General features: G+C 42.6%; 1 protein-coding gene across 1 annotated transcript; it reads right to left on the reverse strand.

Moving 5' to 3' along the window:
- Nucleotides 1-10,043: 10,043 nt before the first annotated feature.
- On the reverse strand, nucleotides 10,044-26,850 carry LOC126262737 (lysozyme c-1-like). Its single transcript, XM_049959545.1, has 4 exons — nucleotides 26,664-26,850; nucleotides 12,247-12,335; nucleotides 10,581-10,641; nucleotides 10,044-10,360 (listed from the first exon to the last, which is right to left on the reverse strand). Exons 1-4 carry the CDS (start codon nucleotides 26,803-26,805, stop codon nucleotides 10,227-10,229), a joined length of 426 nt encoding a protein of 141 aa, XP_049815502.1. The 5' UTR covers nucleotides 26,806-26,850; the 3' UTR covers nucleotides 10,044-10,226.
- Between the last annotated feature and the right edge of the window lie 210 nt (nucleotides 26,851-27,060).

The following is a 27,060-nucleotide window of genomic DNA, read 5'->3' on the forward strand; positions in this document are numbered from 1 at the left end:
ACACTTCCTTCATCTCTTCTTTGATTACAACGATCCATTTTATCGCAAAGATTTTATATATACTGTGATTTTTTTATGATTCCAAAAACTGTCTAGTTAATCTAGTTGCTTCCAGTTTTTCAGTACCCTCACAGAATTTTGACCTGCGTTTTGCTGTATCCGAATAAAATGTGTGTCTTTGCTGTTTTCGTGGACTTACTACGAGAACCCCTTAAGTGCAGATTTGGTCATTTTTGGGTTATTTTTGCATTCTGTATCGCCGGCCGTGGTGGCCGAGCGGTTCTAGGCGCTACAGTCTGGAACCGCGCGACCGCGACGGTCGCAGGTTCGAATCCTGCCTCGGGCATGGATGTGTGTGATGTCCTTAGGTTAGTTAGGTTTAAGTAGTTCTAAGTTCTAGGGGACTGATGACCTCAGAAGTTAAGTCCCATAGTGCTCACAGCCATTTGAACCATTTTTTGAAAAAAATTCAAAACGCTTCTGAGTTGATAAAGACTAACGGAGAAATCACTTCGAGGGAAGATTCCACGAAAATATATTTTTTAATTCTACATCAGTTTAGTGCACCTGCTGCACAACTAATCATCAAATACTTGCGGTTCGCATTGAAGTTCTGGGGGACTGATGACATCAGAAGTTAAGTCCTTTTTGCGTTCTGTATCGGAATATGAATATCTTTCGTTTGAAGAAACCAGATAAGTGCAATTGAAGTTAAACAGATGTGGCAGATATCTTTTAAGTGCATAGTTGAATAATTAGTTGTACTTAAATAATTCTTGCTGCACTTTGTCAACAAGCTTGATGTAATTACTCGAGCAACAATAATCCATCAAGTGCGCTTAATGGTTTACAGCAGAAAAACATAAGACGATGCATCGGAGATAAGTTTTATAAGTAGGTTGTGGTAAGCTTGTGTTTCTTAGCCTCACCTATCAGAAAATTGATCTAAAATTACAATGCAATAATATTAATATTTAAACAGTGTGCCAAATATTATTGTCCGTTATTTGAAAGATATCGGAGGTAAAATTTATTAGCAATCTGTGGTAAACACGCCTTTCGTATTCCCAACAGCCGGTAGCAATGCGGGTGTTTCAAACTTGGCTTGTACTTGTAATAATATCACTTTACATGAAGAAGGTGGCATCAGTATTATTGTAGATTATTTTAATTTTCGTGCAAGAATAGCTAAATGTCCAATGTAGCAGAAGCTGCTGTGCAGTAGTATTGCGCCAGTTACTTACAACGAGTAATTCTAAAAAGTATTTCCAAGAGGTGCCCTGCAAGTGTCAATGGCCATGAAAATGATACACACAGATGATAAAATTGAAGGTAAGCAGTAAAATGATATTCTCAGATATACTGACATTTGAAAAATACATAACTGAATTTTATTTCATACCTTTTCTTTTAAGCATACGTCAACTGGAAGCAGAGCAGATGATGCAAGCACGGTATACGCTGAAGTCCTCACTCTGAAATTACAGGCGATAAACAAAAGAAGAAATTGTATCAGCGATTGAAACGGTCAAGCACAGCGCAGAAGAGATTGAATTTGACTCCGACTGCTTCGTCAGTGAACCTAATTATGAACCAGGCCCCAGCGATACAGAGTGTGCAGATCTCTTGTGTAAAGAAATCGATACTGTAACAGAGAATGACAGACGTAAACGACCGGAACGGAATAAAAGTGTTGCCAAAAGATGGAAGAAGAATACAATTAAAAAGTATAAAATTGAAACTGAAAAACAAAAACCAATTAATTGTGGAAGATGTAGATACAACCGCAACAAAATGTTCTCAAATGAAATGAGGTACTGCTTTCGTAGAAGCTTCTGGGACCGCGTTTATACAAGGCAGCAGGATTTTATTCTTTGTAAGACAGTGAGTGTAAATCCAGCACGAAGACAAAATACGGATCCGCCACTGAAACAACGCAAGAATCCTAAGGTTTACTACGTGACTAAAGATCATAAAAAGTGAGTCTACAAGACCTTCTGCAATAAAACTATGTATTTCGGGTGGTGTCATTGACACTGCATATATAGGGAAAGGCGAGGGTGGGCTTTTCATAATTTGAGAGGCAAAAGAATTCTACATAAAAATTAAACCAGATGATGTGCATAGAGTTGAGAAACACACAGAGAAAAGTTTACTACAGTGGAATTACTCAAGGAAATCCACAAAAATATATCTAAGTTGTACGATCTGTCCAAGGAGGAAAGTAAGAATTTTAAACCAATCAGTAAAATAACTTAGAGAAGATTATTTTGTCAGAACGACAATCTTACCTTCTACAAATCTGAAAGTGTCAATGTCAAAAACATGTGAGCTATGAGAAAGCAGAGAGTAATGAAGAAAATAAAGCACCTGGTAACAGAGTATAATGAGCATATTGCAAGGAAAAATGAATGCGACCAACAAAAAGCTGCTGATAAAAGAAAATGTAAATACGGTAAGACATTTATGTGTTCCACATTTCATTTACAATCTGTCTTGCAGATACCTTCGAGTGAAGTCAGTCAGATGTACTATGGGCTGGAAATTTGTACATACAATTTCGCTCATGAAAATAGTACAAAATGTGATTAAATGGTATACGAAATGCACATGTTAAAAAATACATATCGATCATCTCTTTTTACAAAAAAAGTGATAGCTAAAAAACTATTACTTATTGTTTTGTTATATCTTTGTTATTTCGTAGAAAAGAACCTAATCCCTACAAATGTAAATGATGAAGGAGGAGGATTTCCCGAAATCATTATTGTTGGACGTGGCTAGTTATTTACATTTTGCTGCATTACACATGTCTTTTCTTCAAGAATAGTCACCTTACGTATCAGCAAAAAGCGCCTTCAAATATTAAACTTCAAGGTAAAAAAAATAGGAATTAATAATATTATATATAGTCATAGCAGCTTTGTTACACATTACCACTGAGTTACAGTGACTATGTAATTCATTATTAACATTAAAATGCTAACTGCTGCTAGCCACATGTTTTGGCGTAACACCTCTCTAGTTGGCAACTGCCTTGCCGCAGTGGGATACACAGGTTCCCGTGAGATCACCGAAGTTAAGCGCTGTCGGGCGTGGTCGGCACTTGGATGGGTGACCATCCAGGACGCCATGCGCTGTTGCCATTTTTCGGGGTGCACTCAGCCTCGTGATGCCAATTGCGGAGCGACTCGACCGAACGGTAGCGGCTTCGGTCAAGAATACCATCATAACGGCCGGGAGAGCGGTGTGCTGACCCCACGCCCCTCCTATCCGCATCCTCCACTGAGGCTGACACGGCGGTCGGATGGTCCCGGTAGGCCACTCGTGGCCTGAAGACGGAGTGCTAGCTTTTGTGCACCTCTCTAGTTGCTCTTCTATGTGGACCACCAGTTGTGGCGCCAGCACTGCTGTGGAATCACTGGTTGCGTGGGGTGTTGGCTGCAGCCCCACCTCTGCAGGTCTTCTCTTGAGGTGGGCTGAGGGCTGGTCTTGTGGTTGGCTGCCTCAGCGATTAGGTGGAGTTCGCCAGGACACTGCCTAACCAACAAGTGCACGGCTTCCCCACAGAGGCGTCCCGCGCCCTGACAATGACGACAATGCTGAAGACTTTCGAGTAAGCACTGACACTTGGCACGTTTTTGTGCATTTGAATGGTGAGGACTGGGATGCGGTGGGACACAAAGAACAATTTATTTTCTGTTCTCTTTATTTACATATGTACATTTTACACTCACTGTGTTGAGCAACGTTCTCCAAAGAAGTTGCTTTATATGAGCCTTAAATTCAGCTTGTATATTATTCAGTCCTGCAAGTGCCTCAACATGTAGGTGAGTAGATATACCATCACCGAATTCTGCTTCAGTGGACTTGATACTAATGGCTCTCATGGCACAGGGAGAATACATGTATTTATTCACTGCTGCACTTACATTCAAATACCAGCACGTTAGTCTGTCTGTAGCAGTTGCTAACACATAGTGCAAATCATCCAAATTCCCCACACTCGAATGTTTTATTTAAATGCGTTTATCCTCTGAAGTTAATTCAATCATAGCTTCCCTAAACATATCCACTGTTGAAACCCTCCTCTCATACATTTTAATGTCAGTTGGTGATTGTAATGCACCACTCTCTCTTGTCAGACTCCCACATCGTACACAGATAGTCCTGTGATGCCAAAAACACGTCGAAAGTTCTCTACCATCCCAACGTCACTGTCTGGTTCTAGACCTAAATCCACACTTTTAGATAGACTTAGCAGTCAAATTATATGAGTTGGTGAAAAGCAGAACACTTCTGCAACTTAACTGAGACATAGCGAGTTGACGAAGCTCTGATGTCTGTGTATAATAGTAGCATGAGTGCAGGTCTGATAAATCTGGCAGGTAGTCTGTGGCTTGCTGCTACATTTCAGCTGGCGTTTGTTGCTCTGCTGAAAAAAATACAAAGGTATAATCGAATATATATGGTTTTTGCCCCATCCATGCTGACAGCACTTCGTACTGTATACAGACCTGAAATGGTCCTTATTGGGCGAGAGCAGTGTGGGGGAAGAGAATAGAGTGGGGAGGGAAGGATGAGCGGACGGGAGGGCGATATACGCAGTTGTGTCTGCTGTAATATGACACCGGAACAAAAGTACTGACTGATCCTGAGTCAGCGATTCGATCGCAACCCACAGTGTTCCCATGCTACGGTGCCTCACTGCAGTCTGTTAATGAATGAACGAGCATACAGAATAGGTTACTAGATATGTGAGTGGTTCGAAAATTTCTTATTAACAGAATGCCTTACGTTGTACTCGACAGCGAGTGTTCGTGAGAGACAAAGGTATCGCCAGGAGTGCCCTAGAACATAATCTGAGAGACAGGATGAGCTGATGAAGCTGTGGTGTACGGGGAGGTGTAATTGCTGAGTGACTGTCGAGGGTACAAGATGACTTAAAATTTCTAGGTGGTAAGATGACTGGTAGTTACATCTAAATGTACAAATATTCGAATACAACATTAGCAGTGTGTTGCTTGACAGAGTCACGTCGATGAAATATCTAGGTGTAACGTTGCAAAGCGATATTAAATGGAATGAGCATGTACGGATGCAACCGAGACGGTGAATTCTCGACGTCGATTGGGAGAATTTTAGGAAGACAGAATACAGGACACATGTAAAACATTTCGCTCTTCTATCACCTGCTGAGGTCAGAGCAGGAATAAAAACATAGCTGCATTGTTCCTGTACTTGTCTTGAACAACAAATTTAGACATCATTGAACGCAAAGTTATCGAATGTAGTCACACCTTCATGGAAGTGAACAGCATGCATAGTGGAAATGAATTATGTTATTCAGGATTGGCTAAACAAACTCAGACTTGCAAGATGGAAAAGGGTTCGAAACAAGAAAAGTTCACCTTATGCAGTACATGGATTAAAACAAACAAAATTCAAAGATTTACCTAAACTATCTTCAGCTCTCATTAAAAACAAAAATACTGACTGTCAGGACGTAAAGTTAAATGACTAAAAGTGAAATGTTTTCGCTACCAAAAATGTAGGCCAGGAATGAATGATCTGGTGCAACTACTGTCAGTCTTCAGTTTGTTAAGAAATACATGCATTTGGTAAAAGACATCCTTCAAATATGACAAATATTTACTCACAATATCTTCATGTTAAGATTCTGTCAATAAGTGGGAAGAGAAGGAAGTGTGATCAGTTATGCAACAAAGGAGCATTCCTGAGGAATTTCACTCTTGGAATAAGTCTTTTCCTACTTTTTATCTGGAGACACCGACACAGTTCCTGAACCCGGTATAGAAGACAGCGGAAGCCGCGACGCAGATTTATGAAGTACAGAGAAAAAAAAACTCCTCAGCGCTTTATTAATATTCAGTGATCTAATAAAATAATAGATTATACTGATCCGGTTTATAAAATTGTAACCTCCCCCCCCCCCCCCCCCATGAACCATAGACCTTGCCGTTGGTGGGGAGGCTTGCGTGCCTCAGCGACACAGATAGCTGTACCGTAGGTGCAACCACAACGGAGGGGTATCTGTTGAGAGGCCAGACAAACGTATGGTTCCTGAAGAGGGGCAGCAGCCTTTTCAGTAGTTGCAGGGGCAACAGTCTGGGTGATTGACTGATCTGGCCTTGTAATACTAATCAAAACGGCCTTGCTGTGCTGGTACTGCGAACGGCTGAAAGCAAGGGGAAACTACGGCCGTAATTTTTCCCGAGGGCATGCAGCTTTACTGTATGGGAAGCTTGCACAGGATAGAGTAGCATGGAGAGCTGCATCAAACCAATCTCAGGACTGAAGACCACAACAACAACAACCACCTCCCCACAAAAAAATCCATATAATTATATCTCATTCACATTCAGTGTAACTACCCAACAGATAATAATAAATATATAGCCTTCCAAATTTAGCGTAACCTCCCAATAAATAAATTTCGTCACCTGCCAATAATACAATGTGACTAACCTCCTAATAAAAAATCTGACTCATATAGAACCTTTCAATAATTGACTGACTGAATGTAAACTGGTAAAATTGGACGTCGGTAGTGCTGCGTCATGGCCCTGAAAGATCATACTGAATAAATTGAAAATTCTTACCTCAATTAAGTCGCCGGATAACGCGTATATATCTGCTCCTATAAGATTGTGCAATGCTGGCCGATAGATTTGTCATGTATCAAAGAAACAACTGATTTTTCTTTGCAATAATCGGGATGACCATGCATTGGAGAAATTAGTAAATTCTTTAAATTGAGGTGAATAATTGTCAAAAGTTAATTTTTATAAGAAAGATTATTATTAAGATATTTTTCAAAAACATTTACATGGGACTTGATATAACACTACTACATATGCGCGAGGCTGTTTTTACCTTATACTACAATGCTCAGGCACCGCCACCGCTCCACACGACCGGCCCAGCCAACTCCATACACCAGACTGCTAGCTACTACTTACTCCTACTGACACACAGATCCTACTGCTGACAACACTGCTCTCTGGACTGAGATTCTCTTATAGCTTACATATCGCAGGCAGCGCGTGAGCAATCCATCGAAATTTCATCTGCTCGAGTGCGCTAGCAACAAATTCCTGAATCATGGACCTCTTACAAAATATAACTTCGTTCAAGCTGGCAAAAATATCAATGATGTCTGCCAGAACCATACAACTGGCGCAATATTTGCATTTTCTGTTAATTACTAAAGAATAATAATACACTAGGTAGCCAGTTATGCATTAAGATTTTCTACACACCATCATTAGTTGATTACTGCAGTGTAACAATTCCTATTATGACATTTGTGGCTTAATGAAGAAACTACAAATCCAGTTTTTTTCAGAACTTGCTGAAACCGAGTTAACTGGTATTTGCAGTAAACCCACGATGTGTTCCTTCTTCAGTACAATCGAACCTAAAATTTTCCTTATTACTTTCCATGGTATGTTGAATTTCTTCACTGTTTCTGTTTATAATGAGTATTTCAGCTCCATGAGTACACCCTGGTTTGATGATTATTTTAGTGTCTTCGTTTTGTGTATTGTGAAATGATTTTTTATAGGATGGCTTTTTACATTTTGGGGACAATATAACTAATCCTGTTGTAAGGGTATATTGGGTAGTCTAGTCTGAATGTATTATAATTGGCCCTGTTATCAGACATGATTTAGACACTGTTCAAAGTAATGAATTAGAAATTCAGTGACTACTAAGTGAAACAAGAATCGCAATTGATTCGGATTATTACGTCAAAGTGACTCATGAAACATCTGACAAGCAATGGTAATTCGAAAGTAAACCTTGGCACATCTGACAAAATGGTCTGGGATAAGATTCTAATCATTGCGTATAAAAATGAAAGAGTGGCAGTTGCGAAGTTATACTGTTATTGTCGAGATGTTATGTAAGTAGGCTGTTTAGGTTTTTTTATTGGTAACGCCACCTCTGTATGAAAATCACTGGCTGTGCTGTGTGCAGTCTGTGGCTGCTTTGCATTGTTGTAATACTCGCCATTGTAGTGTCTGTGAACAGCGCGTAGCGTTGCGCAGTTGGAGGTGAGCCGCCAGCAGTGGTGGATGTGGGGAGAGAGATGGCGGAGTTTTGAAATTTGTCATGAACTGCTATATTTATATATGATGATATCAAGGTAAATACATTGTTTGTTCTCTATTAACATCTTTCATTTGCTAACTATCCCTATCAGTAGTTAGTGCCTTCCATAGTTTGAATCTTTTATTTAGCTGGCAGTAGTGGCGCTTGCTGTATTGCAGTAGTGGGAGAAACGAAGATTATTGTGAGGTAAGTGATTTAGTGATTTGTGAAAAGTATAGTTCAATGTTAGTCAGGGCCATTCTCTTGTAGAGATTATTGAAAGTCAGATTGCGTTGCGCTAAAAAATATTGTGCGTCAGTTTAAGCACAGTTATGTATAAATGTTCTAAGGGGACGTTTCATAGTTAGTATACCATAAGAGAGACATATACGGTCCAGTCACATTAATGTAAGCGTCTGTCAGAAGTCTGATTAACTGCCTTCTACAGCACGGACGTGCAGGGAGAAAGTCAGTGAGGTTCTGAAAGATACGGAGAGGCATGTGGAGCCATACCGACTTCTGTGCCATGACCAGTGCACCAGGTTTCTCGGTTGGTGTGAACAGCCCGATCAAGGCGGCTCGACAGATTCTCGATTGAGTTTAAACCCGAGGAGTTTGGTGGCCAGGGAGTACGACAAATTCATCCTTTTGCTCTTCGAACTACGCACGTATACTGCAAACTGTGTGAGACGTTGCGTTGTCCTGCTGGTAGACGCCGTCGTTCAAAGGAATAAGAATTGCATGTAGGGGTGTACACGGTCTCCAAGGATATACGTGGTGTTCAAAAAGTCTCTCCGCAGTGCAGTATGATTGTTAGCCGCGCGTGCCGTATGATTGTTCGCCTGGCTGGGTTACTTCCCTTCAAGTGGACTCTCCCAACATTCCACTGTTTCGTTCATCTCAGCCAGCGTCAGTAGTATCGTTGGTGTGTGTCGTTACGTGTTGACGTGAACGTTTAAGTTTAGTTCTTTTGTTCGTTTGTTTCGTTTTTGTCACTGTTAAAATGCTAACCATTGAAGAACGTGTTTTCTTAGTCGGACAAGTGTTCAAAGCTGACGATAAATACATAGTTTTAGTTTGTAAAACATTTAATTCAGTTTTCCCGGAGACAACACTCCCACATCGCGATACTGTGCGACATTTGATGAACAAATTTCGAAGAACGAGTTCAGTGACAGATGCACCGAGAAGTGGTCGTCCTAGCGTTTTGTCTGAGGATAAATTACTCGATATTTCCGATAAAATGTTCATGAGTGCGAACAAGTCAAGTAAGAGAAGTCGCCCAGGAAATCGATGTTAGCCGGCCGGGGTGGGCGAGCGTTTCTAGGTGCTACAGTCTGGAACCGCGCGACCGCTCCGGTCGCAGGTTCGAATGCTGCCTCGGGCATGGATGTGTGTGAAGTCCTTAGGTTACTTAGGTTTAAGTAGTTCTAAGTTCTAGAGGACTGATGACCTCAGAAGTGCCCGCATCTCGTGGTCGTGCGGTAGCGTTCTCGCTTCCCACGCCCGGGTTCCCGGGTTCGATTCCCGGCGGGGTCAGGGATTTTCTTTGCCTCGTGATGGCTGGGTGTTGTGTGATGTCCTTAGGTTAGTTAGGTTTAAGTAATTCTAAGTTGTAGGGGACTGATGAGGACAGAATTTTCAACCTTTCATTTCGTGTGAAAACTTTCTCCCGAAACGTAGACTAGTGACTTTAATTGCAGCCTGGTTCACGTCGAAGTACAGTAGGTTTCGCTCGGCTTTCCTATTGATTATCTGCTGAGACAATGTTCACAGGTAGGTGAAGGTTCGTCGTAATGGGAGGGAAAGAACCGCGCCGCCGCATAACTACAGTATTTATCTACGTACGGTGGTGTGTTTGCAATGTATCTTTCTCGGCAAAATCAAGGCGCTATGATATTGCAATACGTTATTGATACAGTATGTTACGTAACATTCATTTAATTATGTTTATTTAGTGAATATTGTTATTTCAGGGACAGTTTCGTTAATGCATAAACTTGACTGCAGTAGCTTATAGTAGGCCACAGCCAAACAACCACTGCAGCACGGCGGGTCTGAAGTGCGCCTATCCACTCTCGGCAATTCTTGGCCACCGCACGCCCTGTCTAGCAGGTGGAGACGTTCTCCAGGTGGACACCCTTGCAGCCTTTCCGCCACCCGTCCCAGGCTGAGAAGCGCCGCTTGCGGTAGATCTTCAGAGCGCACTCGAAGTCGTCGTACAAGTCTTCGTTGAGCATATCTGCAAAAGGAGAGCGCACGCTGTACACCCATCCCGATACGCTAAACATTTCATTTACCCCATGGCTCTTTACGTTTTAACAGCGTGTTTAATTTTCACCCCAAGTCTTAAGTAATTATTGGAAATCGCACCACTGTATACTCCGATGTTTAAAGAGGAATGGAGTGGAGTGATCCCTGCTGAGCAGCAAACGCTCAGCGCTGACGAACAGGTCGCTTACCTTCGCATTTCACGTCACATTTGTCAGGGTTGCGAGAATCACCACACCAGTACTGGTTTATCTGCAACAAAAATTTCTGTCATCCAACACTGACTCGCTCTTCTGTATGCCATAACAGTAATACCTTGCTTTCTCTTCTCACTTTCTCAAAGTGTTCGAAGTTCTAGCAAGACAGTCTGGCTTATTGGGGAGCCAGTTCTTCTGTACATTTAGAGGGGAACCCAGCACTAATGCCGCCCTTCTACACATGTGACATTAGAAAATGGTTCGAATGGCTCTGACAAGGGAACCTCCCCATCGCACCCCCCTCAGATTTAGTTATAAGTTGGCACAGTGAGTAGGCCTTGAAAAACTGAACACAGATCAATCGAGAAAACAGGAAGAAGTTGTGTGGAACTATGAAAAAAATAAGCAAAATATACAAACTGAGTAGTCCATGTGCAAGATAAGTAACTTCATGTACATTGTAGACTTAGGAGCGCAGTGGTCCTGTGGTTAGCGTGAGCAGCTGCGGAATGAGAGGTCCTTGGTTCAAGTCTTCCCTCAAGTGAAAAATTTTCTTCTTTTTTTTCGCAGAGTTATGATCTGTCCGTTCGTTCATTGACGTCTCTGTTCACTGTAATAAGTTTAGTGTCTGTGTTTTGCGACCGCACCGCAAAACCGTGCGATTAGTAGACGAAAGGACGTGCCTCTCCAATGGGAACCGAAAACATTTGATCACAAGGTCATAGGTCAACCGAATCCTCCACAGGAAAACACATCTGATATATTCTATACGACACTGGTGACGGCATGTGCGTCACATAATTGTCTGAAAATAAAAAATTAAAATATTCATTTGAGGGAGGATTTGAACCAAGGACCTTCCGTTCCGCAGCCGCTCACGCTAACCACGATACCACGGCGCTCCTGCACGTAAGTTGTCCTTGATGTTGCTTATGTTGCACATGGACTACTTAGTTTGTATATTTTGCTTATTTTTTTCATAGTTCCACACAACTTCTTCCTGTTTTCTAGATTGATCTGTGTTCAGTTTTTCAAGGCCTATCCACTGTGCCAACTTATAACTAAATCTGAGGGGGGTGCGATGGGGAGGTTCCCTTGTGAGCACTATGGGACTTTACATCTGAAGTCATCAGTTTCCTAGAACTTAAAACTACTTAAACCTAACTAACCTAAGGACATCAGACACATCCATGCCCGAGGCAGGATTGGAACCTGCGACCGTAGCAGTCGCGCGGTTGCGGACTGAAGCGCCTAGAACCGCTCGGCCACCGCGGCCGGCCATGTGATATTAGAGGACGGGAAATATGGAAAGAAGAAATCTTACAGTCGATATCATTAGTGATTACCGATTTTAGGCAGGTCACAAAAAAGTCTGGAGAATTAAAGCAGGAAAGTCAGTGTAAAAGATGAATATAACAAAGATGATGATGATCAAGCGCGTAAATGATTTAAACATGAATAGGTGAGACAGTCTTAGAAACTACTGAGGTATTTAACAATACTACTGAGGTACTCGTATTTAACATTCATTCCTTAAAGTGCACCACCTGGCCAGTTTAATTTCACCTGTTAGCAGACAACAGTAAAATATAATGCATACAAACAACCATTTAAACGTTATAATTTTCCCATGGCCGCTTTCTTTTTACCTGATATTTACCTGAAATATGCCGTAATTTGAAGTCAGATCTGCATTTTCACCAACGCGATCTGTAGTTAGGTAGCTCTCGCTCTCTGCCAGACAGACCCCTGTAGGAGATGAAAACGATTCGTGTTAAACGAAGGGGCACACACACACACACACACACACACACACACACACACACACACACTGCACTTGCTCATCTGAAACATCGTAAAATGGTAAACTTGCAGTTTATGTCATCACACAGCAGTAGTTTCATTTAAGAAGATATCAGTCTGACACTTGAGCATCTACGTGCGCGCAGACGTATTTACGTAATCCGCAGAAAACAAGCCAACGGTATTTCATCATTCTGTGTTATGCGTTACGAGCACCATTTGCTCACCGTTTGCGTCTTGCCGTCACGATATTGGTTGTGATGAGAAGCTCCGAATGTTACAATCTTGTCGCTAGCTGTTGATGGATTACAGAAACAGACTGTGCCAGGAAACTGGGCGAGTTATTACATCAGTTACATCCCGTTACCTCTAGTGTTCTGTTTGCCAACCGTTTCCAATTTCGAGCACTGAGGATTTGGAAAGTAGGAGAGAGATACTGTCTGAAGTAAACTTGTGACGGCGTGTAGCATTACATGAGTATGTCCAGTATAGTCGGATCTATCTAGCGTCACGTGAGTGTAGGGGAGTCGTAACAAGTAGTGAACCATGACGTCATATCAACTTCAGATTTTTTTTATAAATGTAATTCATTTATAAATTTTGTTAATTATTTAGAGAGTAAAGAGTTTAATTATGTACAACATTTAATAGGTTATGAGTTTTAATGACATAGATATAAATATGTTTTCACATAGCAAATCACCTTGTTGCATTATGCATGACATGTTTTCTCTTTGTAAGAACAAAGACTTCCGTGTTGCTCGAGTGCGCGATCAAGTAGTCGTCGAGTGCGGATCTGCTCTAACTTTCATGAATGGGCATATAATTGTTAATTTACAACCCGGAGTTGATTTAAAAATTATTCTGGGGAACCACGGCCCGACTTTGGTGCAAATAAATCGCGCGCGAATTCTCAAATATCGGCGCGGAGTTTGAGGTGCGTGGCTGGATATCGGACGTTATCGTAACGTGTATGATTCAGAACATTAATCGCAGTTTAGGGACATTAGCTTGATAATAACTATCAAAGACTTATATGAGCGGCGTAGTAATCGTCTTGATGTTTAAAGCAAGCGAGAAGCGATTTACTGTCGGGATACGACAAATATTAATCATTCCACAGTCAACTTGTTGATATGTTGCTTAGCAACTCATAAACGGACAGTGATAGAATTACTCGAACTGTGAGTGACCTCTGGATGGGATGAGTCTTTTTTTTATGTCAGCTAATTAGGATTAATAAACTTCTGTCGAGGTTTTTCATCAATGGTGTCGCGCTCATTCAGTTTAGTAGAACGATAGATAGTAGTACTAGCTACGCTACTATTGATAGTTTTAAAAGAAAAGAGAGCACATACCTGTTTTTCTTTTGAGAAATGTTCGTACTTAAAGTCATCAGTCTTCTCAAACCAGACGCACCAGTGACGCTCCCTCACAGCGCCACGATATCGTGAACCACCACACACGTGTGCCCCCTTCTCACTACAATTTTGCATTGAAAACCCTGAGATATAGCCGCGGTACGAAGAAGGAAGAAAGAAGAGGAAAGATCAACGAAAGAAACGGGGCTAAGAGAGAAGGGGAGGTCACAGGCGGTTCATTAGTTACTTGCACAGCTCAGTCGGTAAGAACACTGCCCGCAAACGACAAGGTTCCCAGTTCGATTCCTGGTCAGGCACGCAGTTTTAATCTTAGAGGAAGTTTATAAAGATTCAGTTTTCGTCCAGAATTTGATTATGCTGAAAATATCCTCCTACGAGTCGTGTATGGTGTCGTCACGTTGGACATTGTTTTGCTCCATTAATGATGCAGACTGAAACCTTATTCAGAATGCCCTCTTTTTTTTCTTTTTTACAGAATGATTCTGGAAACTGATCCACTACAGTATCAGTCGAACCTTTTTCAAAAACAAACGGTCGATCAGGAATTCTTTGCAGCCGGCGCGGAGTCAAAACAATACAATTTTAAGCTCCTGTGAAGTGACTCACCACGGTTCCGTAGACAGCGTATGTACCGGTGCCAAAACACTAGTGTCCAGAACTGTAAGCGTGTTCATGGCTTGCAAAGGAGCTTCGTTACGGTCATTCCAATTCAGAAGCAAACTAGCTGATCGACATTTCTTTCGATAGGGACAATTCAGTCAGTCCGTGTAGATAATAGTAACAAAAGTACAGAATTAGGACACCAATGGATGAAGGCGTGAAATTGTAGCAAATGCTTTTGGAGAAAGGAAACTATCTTTTTCAAAGCAGAGAAGATAATCACTTTGAGGCGGCCCTCAGGAAAATAATACAAGGACGACCTGAAGCTGATGGTTGATGGATCCCGTAAGGTAACTAAAAAAAAATGGCTCTAAGCACTATGGAACATCTGAGGTCATCAGTCCCCTAGACTTAGAACGACTTAAACCTTACTAACCTAAAGACATCACACACATCCATGCCCGAGGCAGGATTCGAACCTGCGACCGTAGCAGCAGCAGGGTTCCGGACTGAAGCGCCTAGAACTGCTCGGCCACAGCGGCCGGTAAGGTAACTCATTTTTCATTGTCTTTTGAGTAGCGGTTTGTAAAATTCTAATGCATTCTGCATATCTTTTAATTCTACATTTGAAAACTTTTCTCACAACACGAAAAATTATAAGTCACATGGAAAAACAATTCTTTATTTTTTAGAATAGTTACAAGCAGAAGAGGAAACTGTCTCTTACGCGTGTATTTGTTTTTTATTTCATTTCAATTCATTCACCACTGGACACCGTCGGAAAAGAGAATGGCACCTAGTCCTGAGTGGGAGACTCATCGGTAGGCACAGATAACGTAAGCAGTGGATGAGAAGAAGTGTATGCATCCGCCAGCCACACACGCAATTAGCACCGCCACTTTAATTTTCCGGTTCTGAATAACGAGAAATTAAGTGAAATTCTCTCTTTGACAAGCTTACATATAAATGCAGGCATACGAGGGATGTTCAGTAACTAATGCAACACTTTTTCTCAAAAAGCTAGATGGTTTTATCCAGGACTCCAGTACAGCACATTATTCCCCACTCTTTTGGCCTCAGACCCCCATTTTTCAACAATCCCCATTCAATGCGACAGCCTTTCATCATCTTACTTGCAGCTCCAATGTGCCCACATGTCACCACTCTACTGGTCGACGTGGGGGCCAACGTCAAGCTGCATCAGTAACCTCCCCAACACCCACGTAGTGCTTCCCGTGCCGGCTGTTGTGGCCGTGCGGTTCTAGGCGCTTCAGTCTGGAACCGCGTGACCGCTACGGTCGCAGGTTCGAATCCTGCCTCGGGCATGGATGTGTGTGATGTCCTTAGGTTAGTTAGGTTTAAGTAGTTCTAAGCTCTAGGGGACTGATGACCACAGATGTTAAGTCCCATAGTGCTCAGAGCCATTTTTTAGCCAAGTGCTTCCCGTGGAGTGTATCTTTTATTGGGCCAAACAGATGGAAGTCTGAAGGTGCAAGGTCCGGGCTGTAGGGTGGATGAGGAAGAACAGTCCAATGAAGTTTTGTGAGCTCCTCTCGGGTGCTCAGACTTGGATGAGGCCATGCGTTGTCATGGAGAAGGAGAAATTCGTTTGCACTTGTGTGGCAACGAACGCGCCGAAGTCGTTTCTTCAGTTTCCAGAAGGTACCACAATACTCTTGAGTTGGTCGTCGCACCATAAGGGAGGACATCAAACAGAGTAACCCATTCAGGGTCCCCGAAGACTGTCGCCATGACTTTACCAACTAAGGGTGCGGCTTTGAACTTTCTCTTCGGAGGAGAGGTGGTGTGGCGTCACACCTAGGACTGCCATTTTGTTTCGGGTTCGAAGTGGCGAACCCATGTTTCATCACCTGTGACGATGTTCAACAAAAAATTGTGACGATTAAACTCGTAACGCAAGCAATTCCGCGCAGATGGTCCTTCGTTATTGTTCGTGGTTTTCTGTTGGTCGGCGAGGAACCCAGGACACACATTTGAGTACCCCAGCCGGTTAACAAGTGTGTCAGTACTACTACCAGAGAAGTGCAGGTGGGCAGCGAGATGTTTGATTGTGATCCGTCTATCAACTCGAATGAGAGTGTCCGCACGTTCCAACACTGCAGAAGTCAAAATTGTGTTGGGCCGTCCACCATGCGGAAATCTGACAGATTTGAACGACCTTGTTACGATGATGACAGACGCCTTCCACAACGACTCACCGCGCTTTTATTCAATGCCAGGTCTCCGGAGACATTCTGCAAACGGCTATGAATATCTGCGATACTTTTGATTTCCGACAGAAGAAACTGAATGACAGATCTCTGCTTGGAACGCACCTCTGTTGCACTCGCCATTTTGAAGGCTTCGTATAGCTCAGCCGCATGTCGGAGCTTCATGAAACTGAAGAGGCCGAAGTGTTAATATTCCACGATGTTCCATAACAAATTCCGCATTTTTCAACCGAAACTGGCCCAGAATGTTGCATTACTCATTGCACGTCCCTCGTAAAACTCGTTGGTATCTTTGGTCAAGCTTTGAATAGGTAACATCTGTAACTGAATCAGTTTCTGTGTAAGTCTTATTTTCATGCATAATGAAATATTAAGAAATAGGGAAGTGATTATTCTTTTAAAACTATTATAGTTCATAAATGGTTTCGTCGGGTCTTTGCTTTCGTAGTAAGATTAGGTAGGCGATTAGATCAAATTGTTACGGCAGTGTTGAATTATCTGACGTGCTTGTTTCTGTCGACGCATTTGCACACAGTAAAAAGTATATGAAAATTTGTTTTTTAAGTAGGATGAAAGAGTTGTTAGTCAAACTTTGTTATAATATAGAAAAGAATTTTGAATATGTTCCTGTTCCACAAAGCACTGTAATTTTACTGTCGGCGAATCGCCTTGTTTTTGTCCTCCCAATTACAAGCTGCCTTTTCACTATTTTCTGGGATTGTGGGTAGAATTTTGTTCGAGGTGGCTGAAAATTGTGGTGATGGCGATTCAAATGGCGTTTTCCTGCAGTGAAAAGTGCTGAGGCAACGAAATAGTTTTCAGATGCCATGACAGCTTTGGGTACACTTGTGGTCTGATGGCTCAGTGGTATAGTGCTAAACCACAAATCTAAAGATCCAAAGGAAACAACAATTTGACCTCATATTTTAAGGAGGAAAAAAGCATACTTGAAAGATTACCGCCTTAGCAACCCACCCTATGCGAAAATTTGGGTCGTAATTCTGATCGTACGCAGTTATGACGTGCTGAACATATCGTTTTTAAACTGGTCGTTAGCCCTCGCCCAACCCCGTTGCAGCCGCCTTTTTACCCGAAGTACTGTGCGACGTAGTGACAAATACAGCCCTCCCATTCGCAGGATGTTGTTACGAGAAAAGAGGAGGGGGGGGGGTCAACGTATTTTGGAAACTTTTCGATTTTCAATGTAATCATGCCAATCGCACTGAACAACTACGCAGCTCCTAGAAATGTAGTTCACTTTAACAGTGTCAGCTTTACAACAGCGCTAGGCTACTTCTTTAATGACACATTCATTTACACTGCATGTGTGAATCTCTACATAAAATGCAACAGTTTAGACAATGATCAAAGCACGTTACCAATAACAAAACAGTAAAAACAGTATTTCACATGTTGAAAGTCATCTGCCCGGTCACTGGTGTAGCCACTTCGGTACCAAGCCCACTGGTAGACGACCAAAATATTGGTCCTCATAACTGCCTGTAAAGAAGAGCGCATTTGGAGGCTATTGGTACCCTTAGCTGAAGTTCACATCGACGCCCAGAAGTGTCGCGGAGTTGGTAAACCTGCGGACAAAACCCTCGATTACGCGGAACTATCTTGTTGCGCCTGATGGTGTCATAATCAGTACAGAAACCGCAGTGACTTTTGCTCCGCGTTCTTGATGCTCTGACAAGCCTTTTTGAGCGGAAAACGAGTCTACGACTAAAAGTATTGTGCTGTCTTCTCGAACGATTTTCGAGAACACCTTCTGTGGAGACATTCGTGAATGTTCCTTGTTGATTCATCCAGAAGATGAGGCGACTGCTAAACTATTACCTGCGTGAAACAAACTTTGCCTGACTCACAGTCGAAACGTCCCGGTCGAATTTTTGAAAACTACAGCGGTGACAGAAAGTGTCCATCTGCAGATACGGCTAGCATTATTGTGTAGATGTGTATCGTGTTATTGACGGTCTGCACGACTTTGTCGACGTGTTTCGTTCCTTTTTTGACAACAGAGCGGTCGAACTTCTTCTCTAAATTAAAGCCGCTCTGATTCATATTGAATAGTTTCTCTGTGCCGACCGTATCCATAATAGCTGTGGTGTCAGAATTAAACTCTTCTTATGCTGTAAGTATGGCTGTCTCGTTACCTACCGTTGATTTTTGGTTGTAGTAACACGAGATATTTTTCGCGATACAATACCATGTTTCTTCCTGAAAGCATACATCCACCCGGCAGATGCTTTAAAATTTTTTGGTTCTGCCTCCATTGCTGCTTCAATGCTCCACCTTCGTATATTAACGTCGTGGATCGTTATCTATTTTCTGTAGGCCTATGCATTATTAAATTTGTCTAGGCAGGTTGTGTTGACCTTTCATTGACCTGTACCCCAGTACTCCAAATGTACAGATCCCTTTCTGGTTTGGATAATTTAAAGTTCCTCTTGGCCGTCCTGAAAGACAGATTATCCTTTATTGCACTTTTCCTAAAGTAGACATCGTTTCATATATTCCTCTGCCACAAGCAGGGGCAACGTGGTATCCGACGATACTACATCACTGACTGCCACGCTTTCACATCGCTGCACCGTTATACCAATGAAACTTTGGACAAATGTGACTGATGAAAGGGCTGCCTAGTCATCGTCACCATCATCGTCTTGTATAAAGAATCATCGACGTCAGTCCACGTTTTTCTCTGTATCTAGCACGTCTTCATTCGTGATGGTCTATGATTTCTTCAACGAAATTGAAAGGTATAAGTAGTAACGCATAGAAAGTCCTATACGCTTTCCTTTGCCTTGTATAAAGAGTAGTCGAATAGCCGAATATTAATGGTGTTTACCGATCACTACTTTCACTTTCATCGATAAAGTCATCGCCTTGACCAAACCTCCAACGCACCAACTGTCCAGATCCCAGTTGCACTCCTATACAGCCAAATCTTTACTTATTTACTTTATTTCGAGAATGAGTTCAATTTATTGCACTGCATTCGAGTATTTAGATGTTTGTATTTGTCTGTTCTCTATGTGTGGCAAAAGCAAGTACAGCTCAATGCAGAGTTTTATACAATTGCTGCAGCTTCTTTGTTGAAAGAAAGGCGATATCCCATTTGTCCTCGCCTACGTCTGGCTGGTTTCACGAACACATCTCACATGCCGCGAAGCGTACCGCGAATATACTTCCTTCACGGGAATAAGAAGTGACATCACACAGAGGCACTGTAACCATTAATTGTGGTCGATGTTGCCGTCTTGCTTAACCGCCAGTGTCGTAAATATTGTATCGATTTGGTGTTCCCTTTCTAAGTACAATGTTGTGCATTGGGCGTCAACAACTGACTCTTGGCTAAGTAGCTATGGTCCCTCGCGGAAGGTATGCTGTTCATGATAAATTCACTCTCCTGGAGGGTATTCAAGTAGATAGAGAACAGAAGTTATCGTTAGGAAGTTAAGTGTTTGACGTCCCTTCAACTATGAGATCATCAGAGATCGAACAGAAGTCGTTATTGAGGAAGGAAATCGATCGTGTCCTTTCCGTAGGAATTTACTCCTCCACTTGCCTTAAGCAATTTAGGGAAACCACGGAATGCGTAATTAGGATTTGAATCTCAGTCCTTCGAAATTCGACTCCAGTGTCTCACCACTGCGATACCTCGCTCGATAAATTATCGGAGCAGACTTGAAAGCGTAGGCAATTATTATATAGACGATACTAAAATGTTGATAAGAAGTGTACATATTCTTATTCCAAACCATATTTGCCATTCCGGTAAGCTAAACATGATTTGGGAAAGATGTGTAAAATGCAGGAGAGGCAGCTGGCAACGAGTTAAGAAGTGTGAATACGTCAAATGGCTGAACCTATGACAGTTTATAACCATTGTCCAGACTATCTCCCAGTTTAATGCATCACTTATATTAACGCGTTCTGGCGGAGACCATCACCGTCTGTGATAAAAAGCAAATTACGATGGGACGCGTATACTGAATCACAATATAATGACGGCATGTACCAAAGATTTATAATACATACAATACATGCAGATACACTGTGTCACAGCAGGGTTACTACTTCGACGAACTATCGATAATTGCATATCTCAACCACATTTGATGTTCAGTATGAAGAAAACAGAACGGTGACTCGTCAGATGGTGCTAAAAGAAATATGAATGCACTACAACAAACAAAACAATAAGACGCAAAGAAGCACTAATCTTCATTTCTGTATATGTAAATGGTAGTTTTTTTCACTATTCAAATTTTTCTGACTTTAAATGTAATAAATGTGGTGAAATACAAAGACATCATTGATAAGCATATGAGAAAGTAAAATTACAGAGATATTCTTTACCAGGGTGAACGCTGTTCTCTTTAAGTGTTTCTCTTCTTCATTATGAACGAAGAACTGCGTCCAGTATGCGTCACCACGACTTCTTATGATACGAAACTAATGCGGAGTCGAAATAGCTCAAAAGTAGAAGGTACCATTCAAAGCAAAGTAAAACCTACCTAACTTTTTATGGTAGGCTATATCAGTCGTTACTTTAACTATCCGTGTTAGTTCTCGTAACATAACATTCAGTGACTCTGCGTACTGACAACCAAACTATCGGACTTGCGTAATGACAACCAAACTATCGACTTTCAGCCTTAGGCCCCGAGCTATGCAGTAGATCAGTGTGTCACCAAAGCCCTTGATCTTCCCGATTGTGTTAGCTTTCGAGTACTCGCTCGCAACGAGGCAATAGCGTATCTCAAGGAGTTGCCAGTTCGTACGTTTTCTAGGTGAATCGACTGATGCTTAACGTTTTGCCGCTAAGTCTCACATTCTTGCAGGAGGCCGCAACTAAAACACATATACCTTCAAAAATGGTTCAAATGGCTCTGAGCACTATGGGACTCAACTGCTGTGGTCATCAGTCCCCTAGAACTTAGAACTACTTAAACCTAACTAACCTAAGGACATCACACACATCCATGCCCGAGGCAGGATTCGAACCTGCGACCGTAGCAGTCGCACGGTTCCGGACTGCGCGCCTAGAACCGCGAGACCACCGCGGCCGGCTCATATATACCTTGTGAGATATGGGATATTGCATTTGTAGAGAGTATGATCGGTGTAGGCTAACTTCCTGCTAATGTTTATTGCTTATCTGTTTTGTCTCTCGTCTTTTTGCAGCGCCTGTGATGCTGTTATCTACGAGGGCAGTTCAATAAGTAATGCAACACATTTTTTTTCTGAAACAGGGGTTGTTTTATTCAGCATTGAAATACACCAGGTTATTCCCCAATCTTTTAGCTACACAACACTATTTTTCAACGTAATCTCCATTCAATGCTACGGCCTTACGCCACCTTGAAATGAGGGCCTGTATGCCTGCACGGTACCATTCCACTGGTCGGATGTCGGAGCCAACGTTGTACTGCATCAATAACTTCTTCATCATCCGCGTAGTGCCTCCCACGGATTGCGTCCTTCATTGGGCCAAACATATGGAAATCCGACGGTGCGAGATCGGGGCTGTAGGGTGCATGAGGAAGAACAGTCCACTGAAGTTTTGTGAGCTCCTCTCGGGTGCGAAGACTTGTGTGAGGTCTTGCGTTGTCATGAAGAAGGAGAAGTTCGTTCTGATTTTTGTGCCTACGAACACGCTGAAGTCGTTTCTTCAATTTCTGAAGAGTAGCACAATACACTTCAGAGTTGATCGTTTGACCATGGGGAAGGACATCGAACAGAATAACCCCTTCAGCGTCCCAGAAGACTGTAACCATGACTTTACCGGCTGAGGGTATGGCTTTAAACTTTTTCTTGGTAGGGGAGTGGGTGTGGCGCCACTCCATTGATTGCCGTTTTGTTTCAGGTTCGAAGTGATGAACCCATGTTTCATCGCCTGTAACAATCTTTGACAAGAAATTGTCACCCTCAGCCACATGACGAGCAAGCAATTCCGCACAGATGGTTCTCCTTTGCTTTTTATGGTGTTCGGTTAGACGACGAGGGACCCAGCGGGAACAAACCTTTGAATATCCCAACTGGTGAACAATTGTGACAGCACTACCAACAGAGATGTCAAGTTGAGCACTGAGTTGTTTGATGGTGATCCGTCGATCATCTCGAACGAGTGTGTTCGCACGCTCCGCCAATGCAGGAGTCACAGCTGTGCACGGCCGGCCCGCACGCGGGAGATCAGACAGTCTTGCTTGACCTTGCGGCGATGATGACACACGCTTTGCCCAACGACTCACCGTGCTTTTGTCCACTGCCAGATCACCGTAGACATTCTGCAAGCGCCTATGAACATCTGAGATGCCCTGGTTTTCCGCCAAAAGAAACTCGATCACTGCCCGTTGTTTGCAACGCACATCCATTACAGACGCCATTTTAACAGCTCCGTACAGCGCTGCCACCTGTCGGAAGTCAATGAAACTATACGAGACGAAGCGGGAATGTTTGAAAATATTCCACAAGAAATTTCCGGTTTTTTCAACCCAAATTGGCCGAGAAAAAAAGTGTGTTGCATTACTTATTGAACTGCCCTCGTATTATGCCAGTTCCTGTTTACCATATCATCCGTTCCGTGCGTACAGTACTGAACGCTAAAGAGCTACAGTTCATGGTTTTCATTGTATTTGTGATTGAGACAGTATTCGCGTGGAGATCTGTAAATGATCGAGCGGTCTTTGAAGCACGAAATCAGGTCTACTTCAGCATTGTTGTGTGAGCACAATGTACGGGTGACACTCTTACAGGAACGTATGCTTTTACCTGCCGCATTAACAGCTGTTACCGACAGAGATTACGTAGAGGTAACGAACTCGACTTTCATTTGCGTGTACCAGAATTCAAAACCCCTTTCGGCCAACCTTATTTAGGTTTAGTATGGTGTCCATAAACGGCTTAAAGGCAAATGCCAGTGTGGCCCTTTACAGACGGAGATGGCAGGTTTCGTTTCATAAACCGCCCCAATCCAAGCTTTTGCTCTGTGCCTACCGATGTCTTCGTCGATTGGACGTTAAACCTAGTACTTATCGCATTCCGGAGGACGACGGTTCAATCCCGTCTCCGGCCATCCTGATTTAGGTTTTCCGTGATTTCCGTAAATCGCTTCAGGCAAATGCCGGTATGGTTCCTTTGAAAGGGCACGGCCGATTTCCTTCACCGTCCTTCCCTCACCCGAGCTTGCGCTCCGTCTCTAATGACCTTGTTGTCGACGGGACGTTAAACACTAATCTCCTCCTCCTCCTAATACTTAAATCCAACCTCGTATCTCCTATTAACAAATTTAGAAGGTAAAAGTTTAGATCTGAGACATTGCCGCACTTAACGTGTTTCCGCAGCATTGTTTCTAGCGTACACCACTGTCACTAGAACTAGATACGTCTTCATGTCGCTAAGCCACGAATTAATCCTATATTGTGCACGGTCTTTTCTTCATAGTCTAATTTTTGCGCATATTGACGATATATATAAAAAACAGATTTACATCTATCATTTTGAAATCGTATCAGTCATTTCCTCTTGAATATGGATCTTGGTTCTGGTGAGGCAATTGGACGAATTACTCGCGCTATGTGGAAAGCCCTTTGTTCATTTGCTCTTTTGCCGCTTACAGGAGTTCCTTTTATTGATCTGTTCAGCACTTTTTCATTTGTCTGAGTTCAAAAGTTATTAATAACTTAGCCTCAAACGCGGAATATACTTTGTGGTGATATACTAATCTGTAGTCTAACCCGAAGTCTAGATTAGGTTCCAAGATGAAAGTTTCATTTTCCTTTACACCCTGTTCAATGCGTCCCTTGCCCAATAACGTAAACGCCAAGGTGTGCCAAAACTCCTAATGAAAACTCCTTGAATTACTTATTATTTGTCTGTTTATGGTTTCCCCTGCAAGCGAACTTCTTTTCTCCGACACTTCAATTTGATCTCTCTCTAGCATCCAGTATGTTACGATTGTTGTTACGTGAAAAACAATCTTTCTCTCGCGATGGAAACGGAAGCACGCTTACGTAATTGGCTACGCAGATCATCTGTTTCGTCGTCATAATTTCCTATGAACGCTCGCGACATTCATTTACAACATGCCGGTACACTGTCACACTTCAAGGATAGAGCGGGGGCAGCTTCTCGTTGAGTTTTACCCTGTAAGCAAATCGTAACTTTTTTAAAGGCATCTTTCATACTTTCAGGTTTGTCGATATTTTGCCGTTATGGCCGTGATTGTATTCATTACGCAGGGTGTATGAATAACGACTTTAGTCATAAATTTTCGTTCTTTATTAAATCGCACGATGTATTTCGAATCCTCATGATGGACCCATATGGTCCGAAATGTACCGTGTAACATAACAGAACACGAAAATTTGTGACTGCATGCGTTGTTTTTCATATTTGTTTATTTTTGTCTTTCTCTGACTAGCACAACGCAACCATCCCGCCGGTCATACGTAGTACCGATTTTAACACGTTTTACAATAAATTCCATTCATTACACCAACTATTTTCTAGAACTGAAAAGTAAATTTACCGTTACCAGCACGAAGTTATCGCGATTAAGCGAAACCACGTAAAATGTAATTTGGAAACGCCAGCATGGGGATTAGCACCCCACTCCCCCATGTGGAATTCAACCTAATAGTCTCTGGTATTTATAGGTCCCAACTGCTGTAAATTTCTTGAGGGAAGTGATTTTCTCGCGTAGACTTTTATTTTTGAAATTAACTTTATTTCATGATTTAAATATCTGGCAATTTCGCCCTCTTCGGTGTTCTTATTTGTATCACAGAAAAAAATGGCATATAACATTATATACTCTACACATGACGATTTCGATCTGTCACGATAGTTTCGGGTACAAATGTCTCAGGCGTGAAATCCATTTCCAAAAATGGGCAAAAATGCGACTCTTATCGCCGTTTGCCACTGTACCTACGAGTAACAGATTAAAAATACGTTAGTGTATTATTTAAAATAAAACTACACATAATGTGATCAGCGTTTTAAAATCAATTGTTGCTTCCTCCACACAGAAGTGCGGATTATAAGAAGCTGTATGGCAGGCGGGGACAAAGGGGCGCACAGGCCAAAGGGTTTTCCTACTTGTGAGTGTAGTGTGGCAGCACTGCGTCTTCAGCTGCGATCTTCTGTGATGGAAGACTCTTAAGTATTTACCGTGTAATTGATGGCTGACTGTCTGCTATAGCAAAATCTCAGTTAATTACCAATACCTCATATGTAGGTAGATAACCTAACTCACACTTTAAGCTTAAATGTTAGTTTAACATGTTACTGTATATCGCAGGTGATATGGAAGGCGTCAGGGGGCAAAGATACTACGAACTAGCTGGGGTAAATGGCCAAATGCGTACCTTCGCCCCAAGACGTTGATCTTCTCTTTCTTCGGTCTTAATACTGAACGTGTATGTTTAACATATTTAATGGACCTTAATTTATAGTTAACTATTTCACATCGACTGATTCAGTATTAAGAAGACTACTTCATGTAACAGAAACTACGAGGGAAAACGTTCTCCACGCCGTTCGCTTCTAAAACGTTAGAGGAGACTAAGAAGCTAATACAAAATGGATCTTCATTATAAATGCAGCTAAAAGGTTTGGATGTAACTAATCCACACTACGTAAAAAATTTAAAGTAGGCTACAGGGTGGCATCGTTCGAACGTTTCAAGTGAGTACTGTCTGAGACAGAGGAAACTTAAGTTGTCGGAACACTGCAACGATATGGATTCTATGTCCTATGGCGTTACGCTTAGACACTTCCGACATCTGGAAAGTCAGGCCGGCTGCATTGGACGAGCGGTTCTAGGCGCTTTAGTCTGGAACCGCGCGACCGCTATGGTCGCAGGTTCGAATCCTGCCTCGGGCAGGGATGTGTGTGATGTCCTTAGGTTAGTTAGGTTTAAGTAGTTCTGCAAGAGTCCAGCTCAGGTGGTAGTCACACATACACACACACACACACACAGAGAGAGAGAGAGAGAGAGAGAGAGAATCAACGGCAGGACCGAGGCACGAAGGTGGTTGGGTACTCACAGTGTTTGACGAGGCCCACGGAGACGTTGTGGCGGAGTATCTCGTTGGCAAGCTCGCACCTGGAGATGACGCGGCCGCGAGCCAAGGCGCTCAAGGCCACCAACAGTCCCGCCACCAACACCAGAACCTTCCCGTTCCGCATCCCGACAGGTACTGACTCCGCTCCTTACTACTAGCCGACCGCCGTCTGTCGCCAGCCGGCGAGCCGATCCGTAAGCACGTTCAGCGCCACCTGCGGACTCGTCTCTCAACCGACACCTGTGCCAGGTTTCTACGCGCAGCTGCAATGACGTCACTCCAGGGGCATCACTAAAGCTGCGTCTGGATACACCCAAATATTGCTGGTGTCACTGCACGCCGCTATTTACCATGGCGCAAAAAGTTAAAGGGTTTTAAT

This window comes from Schistocerca nitens, chromosome 6 (genome assembly GCF_023898315.1).
Source record: "Schistocerca nitens isolate TAMUIC-IGC-003100 chromosome 6, iqSchNite1.1, whole genome shotgun sequence".
NCBI classification, from domain to species: Eukaryota; Metazoa; Arthropoda; class Insecta; order Orthoptera; family Acrididae; genus Schistocerca; species Schistocerca nitens.